The 19,955-nt window shown below is 29.9% G+C and overlaps 1 protein-coding gene and 1 pseudogene across 1 annotated transcript; one reads left to right on the forward strand and one right to left on the reverse strand.

The window, feature by feature from the left end:
• The first annotated feature begins 680 nt into the window (after positions 1-680).
• On the forward strand, positions 681-10,972 carry LOC129306510 (uncharacterized; annotated as a pseudogene).
• Positions 10,973-11,736: 764 nt separating this feature from the next.
• On the reverse strand, positions 11,737-15,427 carry LOC129304946 (glycosyltransferase BC10-like). Its single transcript, XM_054944797.1, has 2 exons — positions 14,366-15,427; positions 11,737-12,716 (listed from the first exon to the last, which is right to left on the reverse strand). Exons 1-2 carry the CDS (start codon positions 14,939-14,941, stop codon positions 12,075-12,077), a joined length of 1,218 nt encoding a protein of 405 aa, XP_054800772.1. The 5' UTR covers positions 14,942-15,427; the 3' UTR covers positions 11,737-12,074.
• Between the last annotated feature and the right edge of the window lie 4,528 nt (positions 15,428-19,955).

The raw sequence follows: 19,955 nt of genomic DNA on the forward strand, positions 1-19,955 counted from the left end.
ACGCAAGCCACCACCTGTCGCGCGTGGCTTCATTTTCACTATTCATTTTTAGAGGGTTAAAAAAGTCATTTAAAAAAAATAAAGAAAACTTATAGAACTCCAAAATAAATACTTTATTTTATATTACTCTTGTGTTATTTGTTTATTAATGAGGTATTTTTGTGTCATTCTCTTTATTTATAATAACTTTTAAATATATCTTCATCTAACTAAAATTTATGGAATTGATTTTTTTAAAAAATATGTTGCACAAATTTTATTGAATAAAATTGTATCATTCACCAATAATAATACGAAAATATTTAAAAAAATGGTTGAGCAAGAATTTAAAATATTTTTGTACTTTATATTAAATATTTAATTGAATATATGAAGCGGTGTTGGTAAAAAAAAAATTGAAGAATATATGAATGAATAATTAATTAAATGAGACTCCTAGCATGAAGTTTTAAGAGAAAAAAAAGTAATGATGTCTAATGAGTATAATTTTATATTTGAAATTCATATTAAAAATTTTAATATTGAATTATCAATTTTAATGATTATTATTCATATATTATTTTTCTAGAGAGAATTATTTATTTTTACTTATTAGTGACTTTTTTTTTTTTGGTTCTTCGCTTACATCTCTCCCTCATTGACCAAAAAAAGGGAAAAGCAAAAAAAAAAAAAAAATCTCTCTCTCTCTCTCTCTCTCTCACCCCTTCTCTCCCCATCTCTCTCGAAGACTAAGGCCAAGCCCATCGTTAAGGAGAATCAAAACAAATTCAACGATAAAAGTTTCTGGGCGTATCTTTCTTCTTCTTCTTATTCTGATTCTTCTCTTTCTATTTGGCGTTTGGCTGCTGAGAAAATTAGAAAGAAAAATAAAATGAAATCTTTCTGTTCTGTTAGTCGTCTTCTCGCTGGCGGTTATCACTGAGAAAAAGAACAACACAGAAAAATGAATGCTTTCAATCCTGTAAGCTCTCATTCTCACTCTCTAGCTCTTCGTTGTATGATCTTATTTCATTATTGCGCGTCACAAGAATAAAGGTTTTTTCCCCCTTGAGAAACTGAATTTTTCTTGAGTTCACTTTGCGTTTCTCTCTGCTACCTTGTTTGGTTGGCGAGAAACTGGAGGGAAATTCAAAGGTCTGTGTGAAGTTCGATTAATGAATTATTCACTCTCTGGATATTTTTACGGTTTAATTTCATTTTTCTTGATAAAAAGAGTTCAATTTATCCAGCTGAAGAAACTGAATTTTCTTGAATTTACTTGACGTTTCTTTCTGCTTCCCCTGTTTGTTTGGCTGGTTAGAAAACTAGAAGGAAATTCGAAGTTCTGTGTGAAGTTCGTTTGATTAATTATTCATTCTCTGGGTCTTCTTCTGATTTAATTTCATAATTCTGTATAAAGATTGAAAATTTGATTTCTTTCTGAATTTTGGCTGTGCGTTTAATCTAGGCTAGAATAAGAAGCTGAGGATTTTCTGGGGTGGTTTAATGTTTCTCTCTGCTTCCCCTGTTTGTCTGGTGAGAAAACTAGAAAGAAATTCAAAGTTCTCAGTGTGAAGTTCGATTGATTAATCATTCAATGCAATCTGCACTTTTTAGTTATTAATCTGTTTCTTCAATTTCATGCCTTATCAATCAATTGACCACTCAGTTCAATTCAAATCTTCTTGGGAATTCTGGCTGGCGCTCAATTCAGAAACTGAATTTTCTTGGGTTTACTTTACGTTTCTCTGTGCTTTTCCCTTGTTTGAGTGGTGAGAAAAGCGGAAGGAAAACCTATGGGAGTTATGTGTGTTGAATTCAATATTTTCTTTCAAATTGGTTCTCATTTTCCTTCATAAATTCGTCCAAGAAAAGTCTTATTTATTGTTAATTGTGCTTAGAGTGTTAAAAGCTTCAAATTGCAATTCTGGGAGCGAAAAGAATCTGTGCCCTATACTTCATTGTCATACTATTTTATTTATTGTTTAATTTATAATTATAATTATTAGAAGACAGTGGGATTAAATTTACAACTTGCTTTCCTACAATTGTGAGATTGGATTTCTAGAATTAGTTAAATAATCAAATCAATCAAAATATGATATAAAAAAATAATTGTTTTAGGTATGTATAGAAATGTCACTTTTCAATCACCATCAACTATTTTGAAAATAGGATTGAACCTACTGATGTTAATTAGAATGGAATTCAATAGAACCAGTCAAATAGAAGACCCGTAAAAAAAATGTTTGGAAAAAATAATAATAAAGAAAGAAAATGCGGCAAAAAAAAAATCGAACAAGTCAAAAACTCAAAAATATAAATATATATATTCTCTTCATTTAAAAATATAAATTATTTTTATAATTTAAATATTAAAAAAATGTAAAATATTTTTAATATTTTGAAATATAATTAATGTTTTTATTAAAAATATTCTTAATAAATAAATTATTTTTAATTATTTTAAAAAATAAAAATAAATATAAAAAATAGTGTTGATTGAGAGATGCTTAACTATTTTATTGAAATATGTGATTTGGTTAAAAAATATCTTAACTTATTTGATGGCCAGTCCTATTTTCAAAATGATGATGAGCATGTCTCTTTAGAATTAAAGTGGGAAAATATTTTTGTGTGTTATTTTTTAGGCCGAATTTTTGTTATTATAATAATTTTCCGTACAATACATGAGAATATTGTACTGGCTTTTGAGAAATTATAACTACTATGTGCCTGAAATTTTGAAGTTACTAATTGTTTTTAATTATTTTTTAAAATTTTCAGGCTATTCTTTTATCAGATCCAAAGAATAAGTCATGCTTTCGCGGCTTCTTCATTGTATTTTCTCTTATTTGTGGCATTTACTTTGCTGGAACACATCTTAATTACAGAGGAATACAGATCAGTAAGTATTTCGTCTGACTTTGTTTATTTTTTTAAAATTTTTAAATGATTTTTCGTCTGATAATACAAAATTGGTATTTGTAAGAGAAATTTATTTATTTTTTCACTAAAATCAGGTAAATGATTAATTTGTCCCTAAACCCTAAACTAGTTCTTTTGCAATGTTACTCTTCAATTTTTGTGCCATTTTTTTAAATCTTTTAAGTTATTGTCTGTAATTTTGGGTCTTCTTTAATTTTTTATCATTTTCTGTTATTTTTGAGATTTTTTTATAATTTTTCAATCAACTAATGATTAAAGTCAACTTTTATTAATGATAAGATTGATATTGCACAATTTCTAAAAATTTAATGAAAATTTCACTAAAAATAAATTTAAAATTTTAGATGCTCATAAACCTATAATTTATGTATGAGTGAAATGGCTCTTCAACTCTTTATTTTATTTTATTTTTGATTTTATAAATTCTAGCTGTTTTTTTTTAAGAAAAAGAATTGTAAATTTAAAGAATGGGCACATGAAAATTATGCAATCGTCTAGCTTGAGGTTTGCACGTTGTATATGACTAAAGATTGGGGTTGGGGGGGGGGGGGGAAGCACATAACTGTAGTTGAAAGGGATTTTTTAGCCACGTTTTCCTACTTGAAATTGAAAACAATACTAATTTTTTTATGAAAAACATTTTCTTTTCTTTTTTGTTTTTACCAAGTACTTAGTTTCTAACTTTCTATCGAATGCTAAGCTTTTTTAAAATTATATCTTAATCACAAAGACATTGTTTGACCTTAATTATAAAATATATATATATATATATATTATAAACTTCCAAAGTTTGAAATCTCTGTATAATGCTGTATAAGGGGGAAAAAACAGAGACACAAAACATTATTAGTGTATAAATTCAAAAAAATTAATTAATCATAAATTAATTAGCTTTTATACAGGATATCTCTATATGTTTATATATATAAAAAAAAAGTTACAGAGTAAACTTAACATGCCTTGAAGTTTTTATGCAATTTTTAGAAGAGAAATAAATCAGTTCAAAATTAATTATTTCTTATTACTTACTATGTGGTAAATTTTATTTGGACGCTACCCTGCCCAGAGATTAGTGATCGGCACAAGGAATATGAAGTCCACTGCGTGCGAGGTTTGTCTTTTTTTTTTAGGAGAATAATTAATTAATTAGTCCTAAATAAATTATATTTTCTGATTAATTGATAAATTAATTTTTTATTATTTTGCTATATTTGTTTTTCTTTTCGCCCTCAAGAGTCAATGCAGGCCATCTGGAAGTGAGGCATTGCCAGAAGGAATAGTTGTCAAACAAACAAACTTGGAAATGCGATGTTTATGGAACTCTAAGGAAAATAAGGTACGTGTAATTATTTTATTTGGATTCAAATCTCTCTCTCTCTCTCTCTCTCTATATATATATATATATATATATGAAATATTTAAATAGTCCTAATTTTTTAAAATAAATTTAATTATTGCGAGTCATACTCTTTTTTTTTATAACCCATATATAAATAGTTTGAATGTTTGATTTCCCTATAAAGATTTATGCAATTATTTTATCTTTTAAAAAATTAATTATTTACTTCCTATAATTTTGATTCAATTAAAATCTAATACTTGAATTTTGACTATATAATTTAAAATAATTTCTATGGTTTGTTCAGTTGAATCTCAATCTTTAAACTTTATAATTGTTTTGTATAAGCTATATTAATGGATTCTGCCCTCCTAAACCATGGTTTTAGAGGGGGGAAAAATTTCTAAAACTCTTGGTTGAATCTGTGAGAAGATGCTTATTAATTTTGATTATTACAATTACTTACATCAATTAGGTGTTAGAATCTTCACTTAACCCCCTCTCTTGTGCTTGTGCATCTAGGCCTCGTGAGTGTTTTTCATCTGTCTCCTCCCCTGCAAATATATATATTGATGTTTAATTTTTTACATAAATTAAAGCATTAATGTTATAATATAATATAATCTAAATTTCTAATTAATCAGAATATAATTATATTCTAAATAGTTACATAAATATTAAATGGATCACTATTATACATATTTTATTTGTTGAATTAATTTTGATTAAAATTATTCAAACATCTTTAATTTTGTCAAAAAATTTCAAAAAAATAATATCAAAATACAATCACATTAATATAATCAATTATAATTAAAAATTAATCATATTAATTAATTTTTTATAATCAATCATACCCAACTAAAAAAAAAGCCCTTCGACTTAGTGAAACTCAAATCTTATAGTCTTAAACATTTAAAATATTTATCTCTATATTTTAAAAAAATAAAATTATAAGAATTATGTTATTTATTAAAATTATAGGGATTAAGTTGTCTTAAGTTAAAGTTTAGAAACCAACTTTTTATCGGGTTAAAACCATGGAGACTATGTTGCACCGGTTTAAATTTTAGAAATTGAATTGCAATTAAGTTAAAAATACAGGAATCAATTCATTATTTTTTTTCCCATCTTTTTATATTTTCTCACACTATCATTTAGCTCCATGCAACTTTATTTTTTATTCCTTCAATATTTCTTAATGTATTTCTAGAGTTGGATGTTAGAATGTTGAGCATAAGTTTTGAGAAACTTTTAAACTATTATCTCCCATGTGCACTAAATAGTCCAAAGATGAAATGTGGCTTACAAAATGAGTAATTTTTATTTGATTATGAATCTGGATCTCTTCCATTGTATGGAGTTTGAAAAGTAAGATGCACGATATAAAATATATAGTGATACAGTTTATTTTATAATTTTATGTTTTATTATCATATTGATATGAATATTTTGATACCTACTACTTTAAGTTGATTTAGCTGGAATTAAATCATAAATTAAGAAATTTTGTATGTGATGTCATTTGCATTTCTTATTTTATTATTAATTAACACATTAAACACACATTCTTAGTTCCTGCATCTCTTATTTAATTAATAATTTTAAAAAAAAAATTGCATGTGGTGTGGCACACCAGATTATATTTATATAATTCTACTCAAGTCCATGATATATATTGTTTATTATCTTATTTATGCGTTTCTGTCCGCTAAGTTGTATGCATCATAACAACTTTGAAGCAATCTTCTAGTTCAATATGTTTGTAAAATTAATTATTATTGTTAATCTTATGGTTTAGTGACTAATTGTGAGTACTAATTGATGATTTCCTCTATAGATATTTTAATTCTCTCCAATTATTTTTTTTAAAAAAAATCTTTGTGAGAGTTGATGTTCTTGTTGCTTTAGAGACATTCCAAGCCTCCATTGAAATTGTTGGCAATGGCAGTAGGAATTAAGCAGAAAGAAATTGTCAGTAAAATAGTAGAGAAGGTGAGATTTTACCAATCCAATTACTTTATTTCACTCTCAATTATAATATGTTTAAAATTTGCACGAGATAATGAAATTTTTGATCCCTCAAATTTACCTCAATTATTGATTTGATTCCTGAAATTTAATCTTTGTCAACCAAATTCTTAGAGTTTCGTAACACTCTCAAGTCATAAATGACAAATTCTGCATGGCTAAGAAACTTTAGGGATGTGATTGAAAAAATTATACTTCAAAACTCAAATTGATAATTAAAATAAATTTCATTATCCCAATTAATATTCTACGTCTCGTGGTTTGGGGGCAAAGTGCTCTTTTTCTTATGAATGGGACTGATAAGTTGTGGCTTGTGAAAACACATACAATGCGCACCAAAAAAAAAAAAGAAAAAAGAAAAGAAAAGAAAAACCTGTCTAAATTTATTAGAAAGGACTATAATTTAGGACAAAAATATTTCTCCTACTAATATTTATTTATTACTAATAATTTATTGCAGTTCCCTTCAGATGAGTTTGTTGTGATTCTCTTTCACTATGATGGTATTGTGGAAGGATGGAGGGACTTTTCTTGGAGTGATAGTGCCATCCATATTTCTGCAATTAATCAGACCAAATGGTATATACAATGATCATCCATTAATTATTTTTATACTAAATTATGATATTAATTAATTAATTAATTCTTCACCTAAAACATGCTATTTGATGTCACAGGTGGTTTGCAAAAAGATTCTTGCATCCAGATATAGTTGCTGATTATAATTACATATTTCTGTGGGATGAAGATCTTGGCGTTGAAAATTTTGACCCAGAAAAGTAAAATTTCTAATAATATGTATTTGATTACAATTATATATATGTTTGATAGTTTTATGTATATTTATTTGATTTATTTCAAGATGCCTCAATATATGTATTTGATTTATTTGGTAGGTACTTATCTATTGTGGAAGAAGAGGGACTTGAGATCTCACAACCTGCACTTGATGCAGAAAAATCTACTTTAAATCATAAACTCACTGCTCGTTGGAGAGGATCAAAAGTGCACAGGTTTTACCTTTGATTTTCCCAAATAAAAAGTTAATTATTTTTTAGTTCATTTATAAAGTCAAATTTTTATATTTACATATTAAATTTCTGTATTTACAAGTAGATGAGTCTTATAAGTAATTAGTTTCCTTATTTGAGACATATATGCAATTCTCCTTTCATTGTCCCATAAAAAAAAAAAAAGAAAAAATGTGGTGATTTTAAATAAAGATAAACAATAATAAGATATAAGCAGTTCAAATTCAATTCTCGTTCTATTAGTTCTATTATATTTTGTACTATGTTTTCTTTAAATAAAAATTTAAGTAAATTAAATCTCGAGAATTTATCAACACCAGTGCATGCTTTGAGGATCAAGAAAATAATAGCATACTCAACCCGAAACGTGGTCCTAATTTTAAGCCCACTGGAATCTGAGACCACAAATAAGGCCCAGAGGTGGCCCATTTCTTTTAATGTTAATGGTCCTTTTTTCATTTTCATTTTCATTTACTTATTTATTTTGCAGAATGTATCATAAGTTAACAGGAAATGCAAGGTGCGACAACCCCAGCATTGGTTCTCCTTGCATTGGGTAAACACATGCACTTTTTGTTCATCTTCTTTAACAAAAGTCAATTCATTTCTTTTTCTTTTGTTCAAGTGATTTATATATATAATATATATATATATTTATTTATTTATTTCATGGAGTTTGGAATCTAAGTTGTAGTATTTATAACTTGTGAATAATATTACTTTTCATAAGAAGAAGTAAAATCATGTCCTAAGTAAGAAAATTAATTATTTCTTCCGTTCATTACATACCTGGGACATATATTTACAGTACGTCTCCCTTTTTTCATAAATCATCAGCATCTTTCCATTATAGAAATCCCTAATATTCATAAGATATAAATTCTACATACAATTGAGCTCGGCGTAAATATATAAGAATCACTCTAATTTTATTTTTTTTGGTAGACACTCTAGTTTTTATTATATATATGTGTGTGATTTTTTTTTTTGGCCTGAAGGTCTATATAATATATATATATATATGATAATATACTTGAAAGTAAATAATTAATTTGCAGGTGGGTGGAGATGATGGCCCCTGTGTTCTCTAGAAAATCTTGGCCTTGTGTATGGTATATGATTCAGGTATTGACAAGTAATGTTTTAATTGAGATATTGAAATTTTAAAAACACAAATAAAGCTATAATGTTGCTTATTTGATCGTTTCAAGGGCTGACCGAATATCCTCCAACTGAAAAGTGGTGTTCTTTCCTATCTAAATAAACATTCTTTTTTTTTTTTTATCCCAAAGAAAACAACGTTAAAGTATATTTAGAAGATAATTTTTCAACCTCATTCATTATTTCAAACTGTAATTTTCATTACTCCTTTTGATATCCCAAAAGCAAAAAATCTTTTTTTTTACTGACAAAAGCAAAAATTCTAAGGATTTGTTTGGTTTTGTCCCATTTTTTGTTTTTAAAAACTATAGTAAGCTAATTTTTTTAAAAAAATTTCGAAACAAAACAAAAAAGAAAATATGTTTAATCATGTTAATTTAAAAATAATTTTAGAGCTAAATGATGGTCTCCACTCTCCAGTGATTAACAATATGGCTTATGATAGTGGTTGATAAAAGTTGACTGGAAAGTAACAAAAGAAAAACACAGATAGCTGTAAGATATTTCATTATTTTTGTTTTTAAATGGTTTTTAAAAACATTTAAATCCAAAACACTTATCTAAATAATTTTTTTATTTAAATTTTTTTAAAAAAACAGAAATCAAAACAGGCTCTAATTAGTTGAATCATCTTTATGTCTCCCACAGAATGACCTAACTCATGCTGGGGCCTGGATAGGAAGCTTGGTTATTGTGCACAGGTAAGAGAAGTTCCTTTTACACCCAAATTTGGGATTACTTCTAAATAAACCCCAAATTTTTTAAAGCAAAAAAATTATATGTTTCTTGGCTTTCAAACTCAAGGAACAGGTCCTTTTGTCTAATTTCTAAATATCAGATGAGCCAATTCATTTGCCGCTTTATACTTCCGATGTGTGAAAATGGAGGATAATTGATATGTATTTTAGAGTGAAACGACAGTAACTTTTTCTCCGCATTCAAAGATATATATAAATTCTTACAATGATGCAAAAATAAAAAATATAAGTTTAAAAAAATTGATGTGAATTTTGAGAAATAAGCTGTACAATTTATTACTTGTAAAGTTGTAGAGCCTGCTATAGATTTTATGACTCATTAGAATTAAAAATAATAATGAATAGTAGAAAAACCTACTTTCTATTTAGAAATATATAATGCTATTTGTAAGCAACTCAAGTTCAAGGCCTTCTTTTGCCGATTCTCCTGAAATTATAATAGAACTATTAAACTTTAACCTCTTAGGTTGAAATAGGAATATTGACATATCTCAGCAATGTTTCAGGGTGATCACATAAGAAATGTTGGCATAGTTGATGCCGAATACATAGTTCATTTTGGTCTGCCTACTCTTGGTGGCTCAAAGAACAATCAGGCAAGTGATTTCACTTTCTGCGTCAAGCATCAGAGAAATAGTTTATTAAAAACAAAAATTGAAAACAAAACCAAACAAGCCCTGACTCACTCAAATGCCCAATACAGTGTTCAATTTCGGAGGATAATAGGTTTAAGCACAGTTTTCCAATTAATCAGACTGATTGAGATAATTCACTAATTGTTGAATCCGCTATTAGTTTAGTAAGCAGCAATATTGATGCAGTTTATGCGCCCAGTTTGGAATCATTAGTACATTTTCAGAAAGATACTTAGGTAGAATCATTTTGTTAGAAATCACTAAATTATGTCAATTGTTAATGCGCATCGTCTAGGACTAGCTCAAATGGCAAGAATGGGGTGACATGTATGTAATGCCCAAGTTTAAACTCTTATTATACCGCTCTTTGTCTTATTTATAAGTCACTTCCAACCCGTTTTATTAAAATAAAAAAAAACTTTAAAACTCAATGACTCTTTCTACAAATTTAATAAGTTTTCAATTTTGTCCTTATTAAATATTAATGGAAAGTAAAGTGAAAAAGATGATTCTTATTGAATAAGAGTCTTGCTAAAAAATATACTGACATGCTCGTGTTTAAGCATCCATTTATTAATGGTTTGATCTATTTATCTTTTCTTAATGATGATAATGACAATTTGTCATTTTTACGGGTTGCAGGGCTCTCATACCAATCATGTTAGAACTAAAGTAAGCGCCTAGTCATTCCCTTTTTTATTCAAATCCTTATAAACAGCCATGTCTACTAGTGGTGTATATGTAAAACTGCATTGAATGTGCAGGTTAGGATAGAGTCATACAGGGAAATGCAGATTTTTCAGAGAAGATGGAATAATGCTATGAAGAAGGACAAATGTTTTACAGATCCGTATGGACAAATGACAGATCAGAGTAGCTCATAAGATAGTCAAAGACTTTTTTTGTGACTAAGCTATTCATTGCCTTAAATAAAGGTGTAAATAGGGAGGCAAAGAAAAATAAGTTTCCAACCAAGGTTGATCTAGTTGATAAGCATAGGATTCATACCTTACAAGGTTGCGGATTTGAATCATGTTGTTGATGTGAGAATCCTAATGTAAATACCTCAAAGCATTCTTTGATCCATAAGACCTGTCTTGATCTTGGTTAGCCCTCAAAATCCACCTCACCTGAACTTTCTCACCAAAAAGAAAAGTGTTCATCTGACAGCAGGAAAGTGTATGCGATCTATGTTGCTTTTTCAATTTGAACAGTGAATGCCAATGTCAGTAACAGATGACAAATAATTGAAGAAATTGAATTTTGTTTTTAGTGACAGTCTCGAAAATCTTGTTATTAGTTTACCTGTAGCCTATGATTTTTACTACAGCCTAGTTTGTCTTGAATTTGCAGTTCTAGTGCATAAAGATTCATGGTTCCATGTATTAATTGTTAAAAGAAAGAAGTTTGCCTCCTAATGGTGGATATGGAAACCAATACCAAGCATCAACATCATAATCATTATATATATATATATATATAATCTATAGGAACTCTGTAAAACTCGTACGATTAATAAGTCATGAACAGTGCGGCTTATTCTTCTTATTCCCGGTAATACATAAAGCTCATATCTAGTTGTTTTGAAAAGAGAAAACTGCAAAGCAATTTGCCTTGAAAGATGATTCTTGCGAAACATGAATTATAGTTACATCTAGCAGTAGTAAGCCCAATCCTAATACCAATACTATTCACGCTGTTATCACTGTTATCTGTTGATATGATAATTGACTAATCCTAAATTTAATAAACAATAGAACTATCAGAAGATTGGATGTGAAAATTTAAGCATTTCATCATTGGATCAAAGATTTTGTAGAAGTTTGGATCTTCCGCCAACATAGAATCAGTGATGACATAAAAATTTCTGTATTGATGAATCTCCTCTTCTAACAAAGATTTAGATGTTTCTGCAAAAATAAGATATTCACCGGCAGAGAACACAAAATTCTGTTAACACTACCTATACAGAGTCTACAGAAATACTTCTGATCTTGTAAAATTGTTAAATTCTCTACCAAAATCCTAGTAACTGGATTTGAATCCTCTAAAATACATTACAGGATACATTTGGAGAGACTGAGAGAAAGAAGCATCCTCTACTTCGCTCTTTTGTATCCTCTCTCCAAACTTACACGGTAAATTTCAAAGTCAAAGTAGTTGAATATCTTATCTCTGGAATAAAAATTTTTCAGAAGCCCATCACAGCCATGGAGATGTTGAGCAAGGGCTCCAGTGCACTTGGATCAAACTTGCGAGCAAAAAGGTAGCATACTGAAGTAATCTCTGAGTTATGTTGACATAGGGTTCCACTGTTTCTTATAGACTGTATAAATCCCACCGTTATGTTCGGTCCTCCAAAGGTTGCTGGATGAGGGCCTCCTTGTGACCAGTCAACCCAAGTCACCGTTCTATTTGAGTTTAGGGAACCATGGAACATGTTCAAGTATGTTGGAATATAGTGTTCGTCCGGGTAGCAAGCAGGCTTACAGAATTTGCAGAAGAGTTTGTAGTAATTGGTGTCAGAGATTATATGAACTGCAAGTTCACGATTGAGTTCAAACCATTGAGAACCTTTCCGCCAGTGTCTAAGATGGATATGAGGAAGCATATGCCGGCTATATCGGCCACGACCATAACGGGTAGGCTCATCATATGAATCAACAAAACTGAGAGCAGAGCTAGTGAGATATTTGTAGACAGTAGGAAAGTCATAGACAGGGATACAGCTTTCAGAGAGAAGAATAAAACGCTCGTTTGAGAAGTCAAGCAATGCATTGGCTAAAAGTCGCCTCTCAGCATCCGTCAAGGTTGCTGATCCCCATGAAACATCCTGAAAAAATATGGAGAACACAACTTATAAGAATCTACAAAAGAATCCTACAACAAATAGAAATGCTGTACTATAGTACTCATAGCAACAGAAACAGACATTATTGAGATAGGCAGAGAAAACGCATAAAACGGCAAAAAAAAAAAAAAATCCTCCTTAACTAGTACCAGTAAAATCCTTGACAAGGAACTTCAGGTGTCTATTTTATGAACAGTGAGCTTCAAACCATTGGCTAGTGTTTAAAACCCAAAAAAAAAATAATAATAATAATAATGCAGTATATCATTTCAATTAAGGTAAATAAAAAAGAATGACGAGAAAACAAGTCATTGCCTGCTCCTGATACATCACAAAACATATGCACTGACATTAACATAGAAAAGAACAAATGAGATTTGTGGGGGCAAAAGATTACTTGTAGATGGTTTCATACTATTGTCCATAACATTATAAATTCCTCTTCATACCAAAATTCACACAATTAAACTGTGTCAGTTCAGGCAGATGATACCAATATCTAAATTTCAACTACCAGTATAAAGTATGAACAGATTATCTATGGCGAGTCAAAGTAAAAAACCACATGTTAATCCCAATAAACTATAGTCATACTGTCATAGTACGATTCTAGTACATAAACTTTAAAACAGAACACTGGATCCCCCACAAACTATCACAAAGACTAAAAATGATATCTATTAGTTAAAAACAATGCCCAAAAACCACATGATTGTTACTTGGCATTTTATCCAGTCTTCCTGAATTCTCCCTCTTAATGTATCATGAGCTAATCACATGTTTCTTAGATGTTATTTTGACCAATACAAACATTTTTTCTTGTTGTGATAGTTTAGGGGCCAAAGTCTAATGTTATAAAATTCACAAAGTTATCATTAGGCTGTAATTCAAGGGTTACACATAATTTTCCAAAGTCAAAGTCACTATTCCTAGCCAATTTCAACAGTGTGCCGAGTAACTTCAATTTACCAAGTCTCTTGAACATGAATGCACGTAGTACTCTTCACAAAAGTTTCAGCAATGCTCTGTCTCAGATACAGACATACAGTCTAAACACATCAGATTAACATATTGTAATCATTTATAAGATCATCCTATATTCCAAGCTTACTCCATGAAGATAGATATCCCATGCAATCTTTCAATCCTGTTTGCTTTTATTGTAGCCACAGCAACTTCGCTACTCTTTCAAAGGAAAACATTGTAAAGGACAAGCTAGCAAATGCACAACAGCTTTGTGACATTATATCTTATCCGCATCATGGGGTTCTAAAACATATCTCCTTTTTTAGTTCTGTCTCAAATAACAACCACACGCCCTGATTCTACAATTCCATAATGCACTTCAGCACATAGCTAATAGCTCAGCCATCTAAATCACAGAAAATAGCCATCTGGCGCAACACAAATCAGACAAACTTCTCTACTTTGCCACTCTTATCATAGAGAAACTTTGCAAAAGAAAATATTTCCACTTGCTGAAAGCTCGAGCCAGTACTTCATAAAGCAACAAAGAACTCAATACCTATCATACAATATCTACAGCATTTCAACATATGAAAGTAAATGCATGAACTTATGTTAACAAATTAAAAGGGGAGAAAAACATAGATAGAATTCTGTTTCCGAACCTGACTTGGAATCTGCCGTCCATAAAAAGCAGAAGAATTAGACACATTCATATTGTATCCTGGAGGTGCATGGACATATATATTGAACAAATCCTCGTGCCCTTTAAAGAACCTTTCCCATAGAGGTAGCAAGGGTAGAGGCCCCCTTGTCAAAAACATAAAAGCCACTTTAGGCACTCTCCTATAGCTAGAGGGATACTCTTCTTTCTTGGGCACCAAGGAAGCTCTCCAAAAAAGCTCATCATCCATTAAATTATGGGTCAGGTTTGGAGGATGTAGAAATGTCTCAAAATTCAAACAGTTAATCACTTCACACTCTTGTATGGTTCCTCCACAGTTATGATATCCCTTAACTTCTTCTTCTTCTTCTGGCACAGGGGCGCTTGATACATGGTTGACGAATGAGTATAGCTCAGATTGTGGACTAAAATAAAGCCTACTAATATGAGAACTAGTAGCTATACCAATAACAACACCCGCTACAAAAACAAGCAAGAATGAAAGAATTTGCGCCCATTTAAGCAAACCCACGTGCCTCTCTGCTTCATCTTTGTCTGCTTTATTATACCTACGCATCCCTTTGGCTCCAACCCCACAAAAGAGAGATTCACTATCTGCGTCTCTTCTGAAGCGATTTAATCATATCACACCGATGATGAAAAACAAAAGCCAAAAATTTTTTCTTTTCATCACTGATATTCATTCATCAGCGTCTAGTACTTTTGATTTCGAGGCGTTGACGAAATTAAGGAAGAACCCACCCAGGAACAAAATCCCGTCAATGATCAGCCGTTGAATGTCGGAAAAATCGGAACCCTCCGACGAAATTAGCTTGGAACAAGGAATCCACTTCACGAGTTGCAACGGCGATAATGGATCTGATGGCAATGAAAAATAGCCGATTCAATGAACCGAGGAAGATCAGAGCAACGGGTAAGGGGGCATTTATCAAAAAGACACCAAAAAAGGGTTAAATCGTTCGAGGGGATTGCTAGAATTAATTAAAAACGAGAAAATCAGACCGCCAAGGCGAGAGAGATTCGAAGTGGGGTAGTTGATGATTGTGACTGAAAAAGAAAGAGAATGTGGACAGTACCCCGAATAATAATAATGATAATAATTAGACAATAGACGAATTAAGGGTGCGTTTGGGTATGACTACTTTTACATTCCAAATGTGATTTTTAACTTTTGAAATGTGTAATGTTGTTTGGGATGTTTTTTTAGTGTGCGTTTGATTTTCAGTTTGTCAAAAGTTCATTTGGTAAAAGTTCATTTGGAGAAAGTCAGTTTAATGAAAGTCAGTTGTTGTAACGAAATTTGTATTTGGATATATTTTTTCAAAAGTCAGTTTGATACATTGAAAGTTGTTTGGTTTGTGATAGTGAAATGTGCTTTTGAATGTACAATTACCAAAAAGGACATTGATTTATAATGATTTATAATTTTTATTATATAAATATAATATATTCAAAATATTTAAAAAATATAATAAAGATTATAAATAACATAAATTTTGATTTATAATGCTAAAAATTTGATCTCTAATTATTTGTATTTTTTAATTTGTAATTTTAAAAGATGTAATAAAGATTTGTAATTTTTATTATACATTAATGTTAAAAATTAACATGATTAATTACTTAATTTATAATACTAAAAAAATTGATACCTAATTATTATTATTAAAATAATAATTATATTTTTAATGAATTAACTATTTTTTAAATAAAAAATAAGAGATTAAACTTAGGGTAGTATGGTCAAATAACATCCTACTTTTCAAATCCACTTTTCAAAAGCTTCAGACAGTTACGTTTCAGAAATCCACTTTCAGCTACTGTTTGAATGTACTTTCAGGATGTACTTTTCTGCCAAATATTTTGCCCAAACAACTTTCAACTTTCTGAAAGTAAAATTTTGCTTTCTGAACGTGAAACGGAGAAAAACCAAACGCACCCTTAAGTGTGTGTTTGGTTTTCAATTTATCAAAAGTCAGTTTGATGAAAATTCATTTGGTAAAAGTCAGTTTGGTAAAAGTCAGTTATTGTAATGAAATTTGTGTTTGGATAAATTTTTTCAAAAGTCAGTTTGGCAAACTGAAAGTTGTTTGGATTAATAAAATTTGTGCTTTTGAAATGTACTTTTTAATATGCAATGACCAAAAAGGACATTAATTTATGATAATTTATAATTTTTATTATACAAATCTAATATATTAAAAATATTTAAAAAATGTGAAATAAATTTAAAATGACATAAAATTTAAAATGTTAAATATTAAAAATAAAAAATTATTTAATATTTCGCATGCATGAACTGGAAAAGAGACGAATAAAAATTATTTCAAAAGTCAGTTCATTCGCTTCTCTCCCTGCCCAGCTGACTTCCACTGAACCCACAAGCTTCCTCCTCAACTCGTTGGTGTCGACGCTGGCCATCACAGACGTGCCCGAATTGGAGAACGACGACCTTCAACTCTCCTCATTGCTGTTTATGGTGATGTACGAGGAGGAGGACTGAAACTAAAAGCGAAGAATACGAGTCATCGATGAACCTCACTCCGCCCATTTTACTCGCCGGTTCCACCATCGTATCTTTCACGTCCTCCAACAGATTTAGCAACTCACCACTAGACCCGTCGTGGCCCATCAATAACCACACAAAAATGTCATCCTCAACGAAGACAATGCCGTCATCCGCCGACGAGACCTTGGCTACTGTGATGACGATATCAGCAACGACATGAACTTCCATAGTGGCATGCATCAAGGTATAGAAGCGAGCTTGAGAAGGAAGGAAGGAAGGAAGAGTTGGAGAAAAGATGGCCGGCCGACGGACGAGCGACGGAGGAGCGAGATGAGAGGAGCAGCAAAATGACAAAAGAAAATCAGCCTCGATTGCGCGAGAAGAAATAAGAAATATGAGGGTATCATGGTAAATTAAAATATTAGACATCAGCCCTGCCACAGATCACGTTTCAAAAGCTACATTGAGGAGCTTTTGATTTTTCTCGTTTCAGACTCATTTGGAAGTCATTTTGCAAAGCACATCCCATCTATAGAAATCAGGAATGTTTCATTCGAAAGTAGTCGTCGTCGGTCGCGACGTTTGCTGTTTTAGAATTTACATAGAACGATCTTCTTTTGTCGGTTTCCTAGGGAGGAAGAACAAAAAGTCACAAAACACGTTTTGCCCTTTGTTTCGCTCGCGTCCGCTGTTTTCTCGGACGGAGTCACGTGGACTTCCGTGTTGGTGCAATTGTACTTATATGGGACGCCATGCGATAAATGCTCGGTTTTATATAATTAAAATTAAAATTTTTTTTATTTTTAATAAAATAATAAAATTATAATATTAATAAAAAAATTTATTATAAAATAAATAATATATCAAAAATTCACGTGTATAATGCTAAGTATATATGCTTCACCTTAAATATTGAATATATTTTTATTCAATTAAATTAAAATAAATATATTTTAATGTGTCAAAAACATTAATAACAAGAGTTTGTTGTAAAATAGACAACATACAAATTATTCACATATTTTGATTTAATTAAAAATAAATATTTTAAATATATAAAGATAAGTATATGAGTTCTTTCCTTATTTTGGTTAAATCACATTATTTTCTTTAAAGTTAGTAATACGGGCGAGTCAAACTTATTTGAATTGAGCTTATTTAGATTAAATTTAAAATATTTAAATATATAAAAAAATTTATACAGTCAAACTCGATCATAACACTTTAGGCTTTTAGGCTCAATTAAATTAGCCCAAATATCAAAATTGTTAAATTTTATATTTTCCCTTTTTAGCTAATTTCAATTTTTATTTTTTAAAAATAATATTTTCTATTTCTGTCCTATTTTAATTCTATTCTATTAATATTAATAATAAAAAATAACTTTGATATTTGGGCTTGGCCCGAATTTCTTCAAACATATTAATACTAAAATAAAGAAAAATTTTTAATTTTTTTAGTCTAGTTTTAATATTTTTGGTAGTATTACAAGCTTTAATTTTTCTATTGAGTTTTAATTTTTTTTAGTCTTGTTTCTTCATAACCCTTGGATGTTTTTTTTTTAATTGTCAATATTCAATCTTTACCATTGAGTTTCATTAATTTTATCTTCATATCCTAAAAAAATCAAAGGCACCCATTAGTGTATGCTATGTTCAAAATAAATCTCGTACCTCAAAAAAATATTTGAAAATTAATTTTTTTCAACAATTGCAATTTCCCACAAAATGGCCAAAAATTCAAATAATGTATGATAATTAAAATTAAGCTCAATTAAAGACTGAAAAAATTATATTAAACCATTTTAAGAAGAGGAAAATAATATATTCACAATTTAATTTTAAAATTCTTATAATTAATTAAAAAATATATTATTCTTTTAAAATTGGCTAATAATTCAAATAATATTTAATAAACCTAAGTTAGCCTAAAATTATCATTAAAATGCATGGAAAATATGGGATAAAATACATAAAAATTATTATTTATTAAGTGTAATATCCTAGAGTTTTAATTTGGGAATTTTAGGTGTTTAGAAGGGTATAATGATAAAATTAAGTGAATTTTTTGTTTATGATGTTTTGGAAGATTAATGTAGCTAATGGATCATTGGATAGCCTTAAAGGAGGAGTAGATCAGAGTTTGAGTAGGTCGTGGCACAGAGAGAGACCTAAAACATGTATGGGCATCTTTGTGCTATAGGTCATGGTAGATACACTAATGCACTACGGCGCATGTGTAAAATTTACACTTATTAGTTCATAAAATCTGATCAAAACTCAGAAGAGGGAAAGAAAGAACACAAAGAGACGATGAGCAGTGATTAGCGAGTGCTAGAGTTTGACATTAGGATTAGTTTGGAAGCATTTAAAGCAAGATTTAGCTTTGGGTAAGTTTCATACACCTCTCCCTCTCCCTATATTTAGATTTTCTAAAAGTTTGGGCATTTTGGGATTTGTTTTTAGTTGTTCTTAGGTAGTAGCCGAACTTATTGCCTTAGCTAAGGCTTTGGAGAGTTACATCATGCCTTTAACCCTAGATTTATGGGTTTTGTATGGATTTGAAATTTTTGGCTATAGGTTGGACGAAACCTAAGTATAAATTTGGAAATTGAGAACAATGCGAGTAATGGGATGGTATTATTTATGTGTTTGGGTGTTAGATAGAATCAATGGAGTGCGTTGGGAAAATTATTAAGGCTAAATCAAGATTTTAGGTATAATGGGTACCTAAATTCGTGTTAAAAGTGGGGTAATTAGTGTGTGGATTGATGATTAAGAGTTCAATCTTGTGGATTAACTATTGATCAAGCATTATGGTGATAGTGGATGCGTGTGGAGTCGTTGTTTGACCATAGTAACCCTTTTAGTGATAAAAGAGTTGAGATAACCGGATTGTCTAATCTCCCTATTTGCATGTTTAGATGGCTGTGTGAATATTTTTAAAGATATTTGCTCTTGTTTTGAATTAGTGTATTATTAATATGGAATTTTTATGATTTAGAAACTATGCAAAGTGGAGTTACAATTTATGTTTTAGTGTTTTAATTTTTGGAAGTCTA

Source organism: Prosopis cineraria, unplaced genomic scaffold (genome assembly GCF_029017545.1).
Source record: "Prosopis cineraria cultivar Desert tree isolate PC_DT_omini unplaced genomic scaffold, ASM2901754v1 PC3, whole genome shotgun sequence".
Taxonomy (NCBI): domain Eukaryota; kingdom Viridiplantae; phylum Streptophyta; class Magnoliopsida; order Fabales; family Fabaceae; genus Prosopis; species Prosopis cineraria.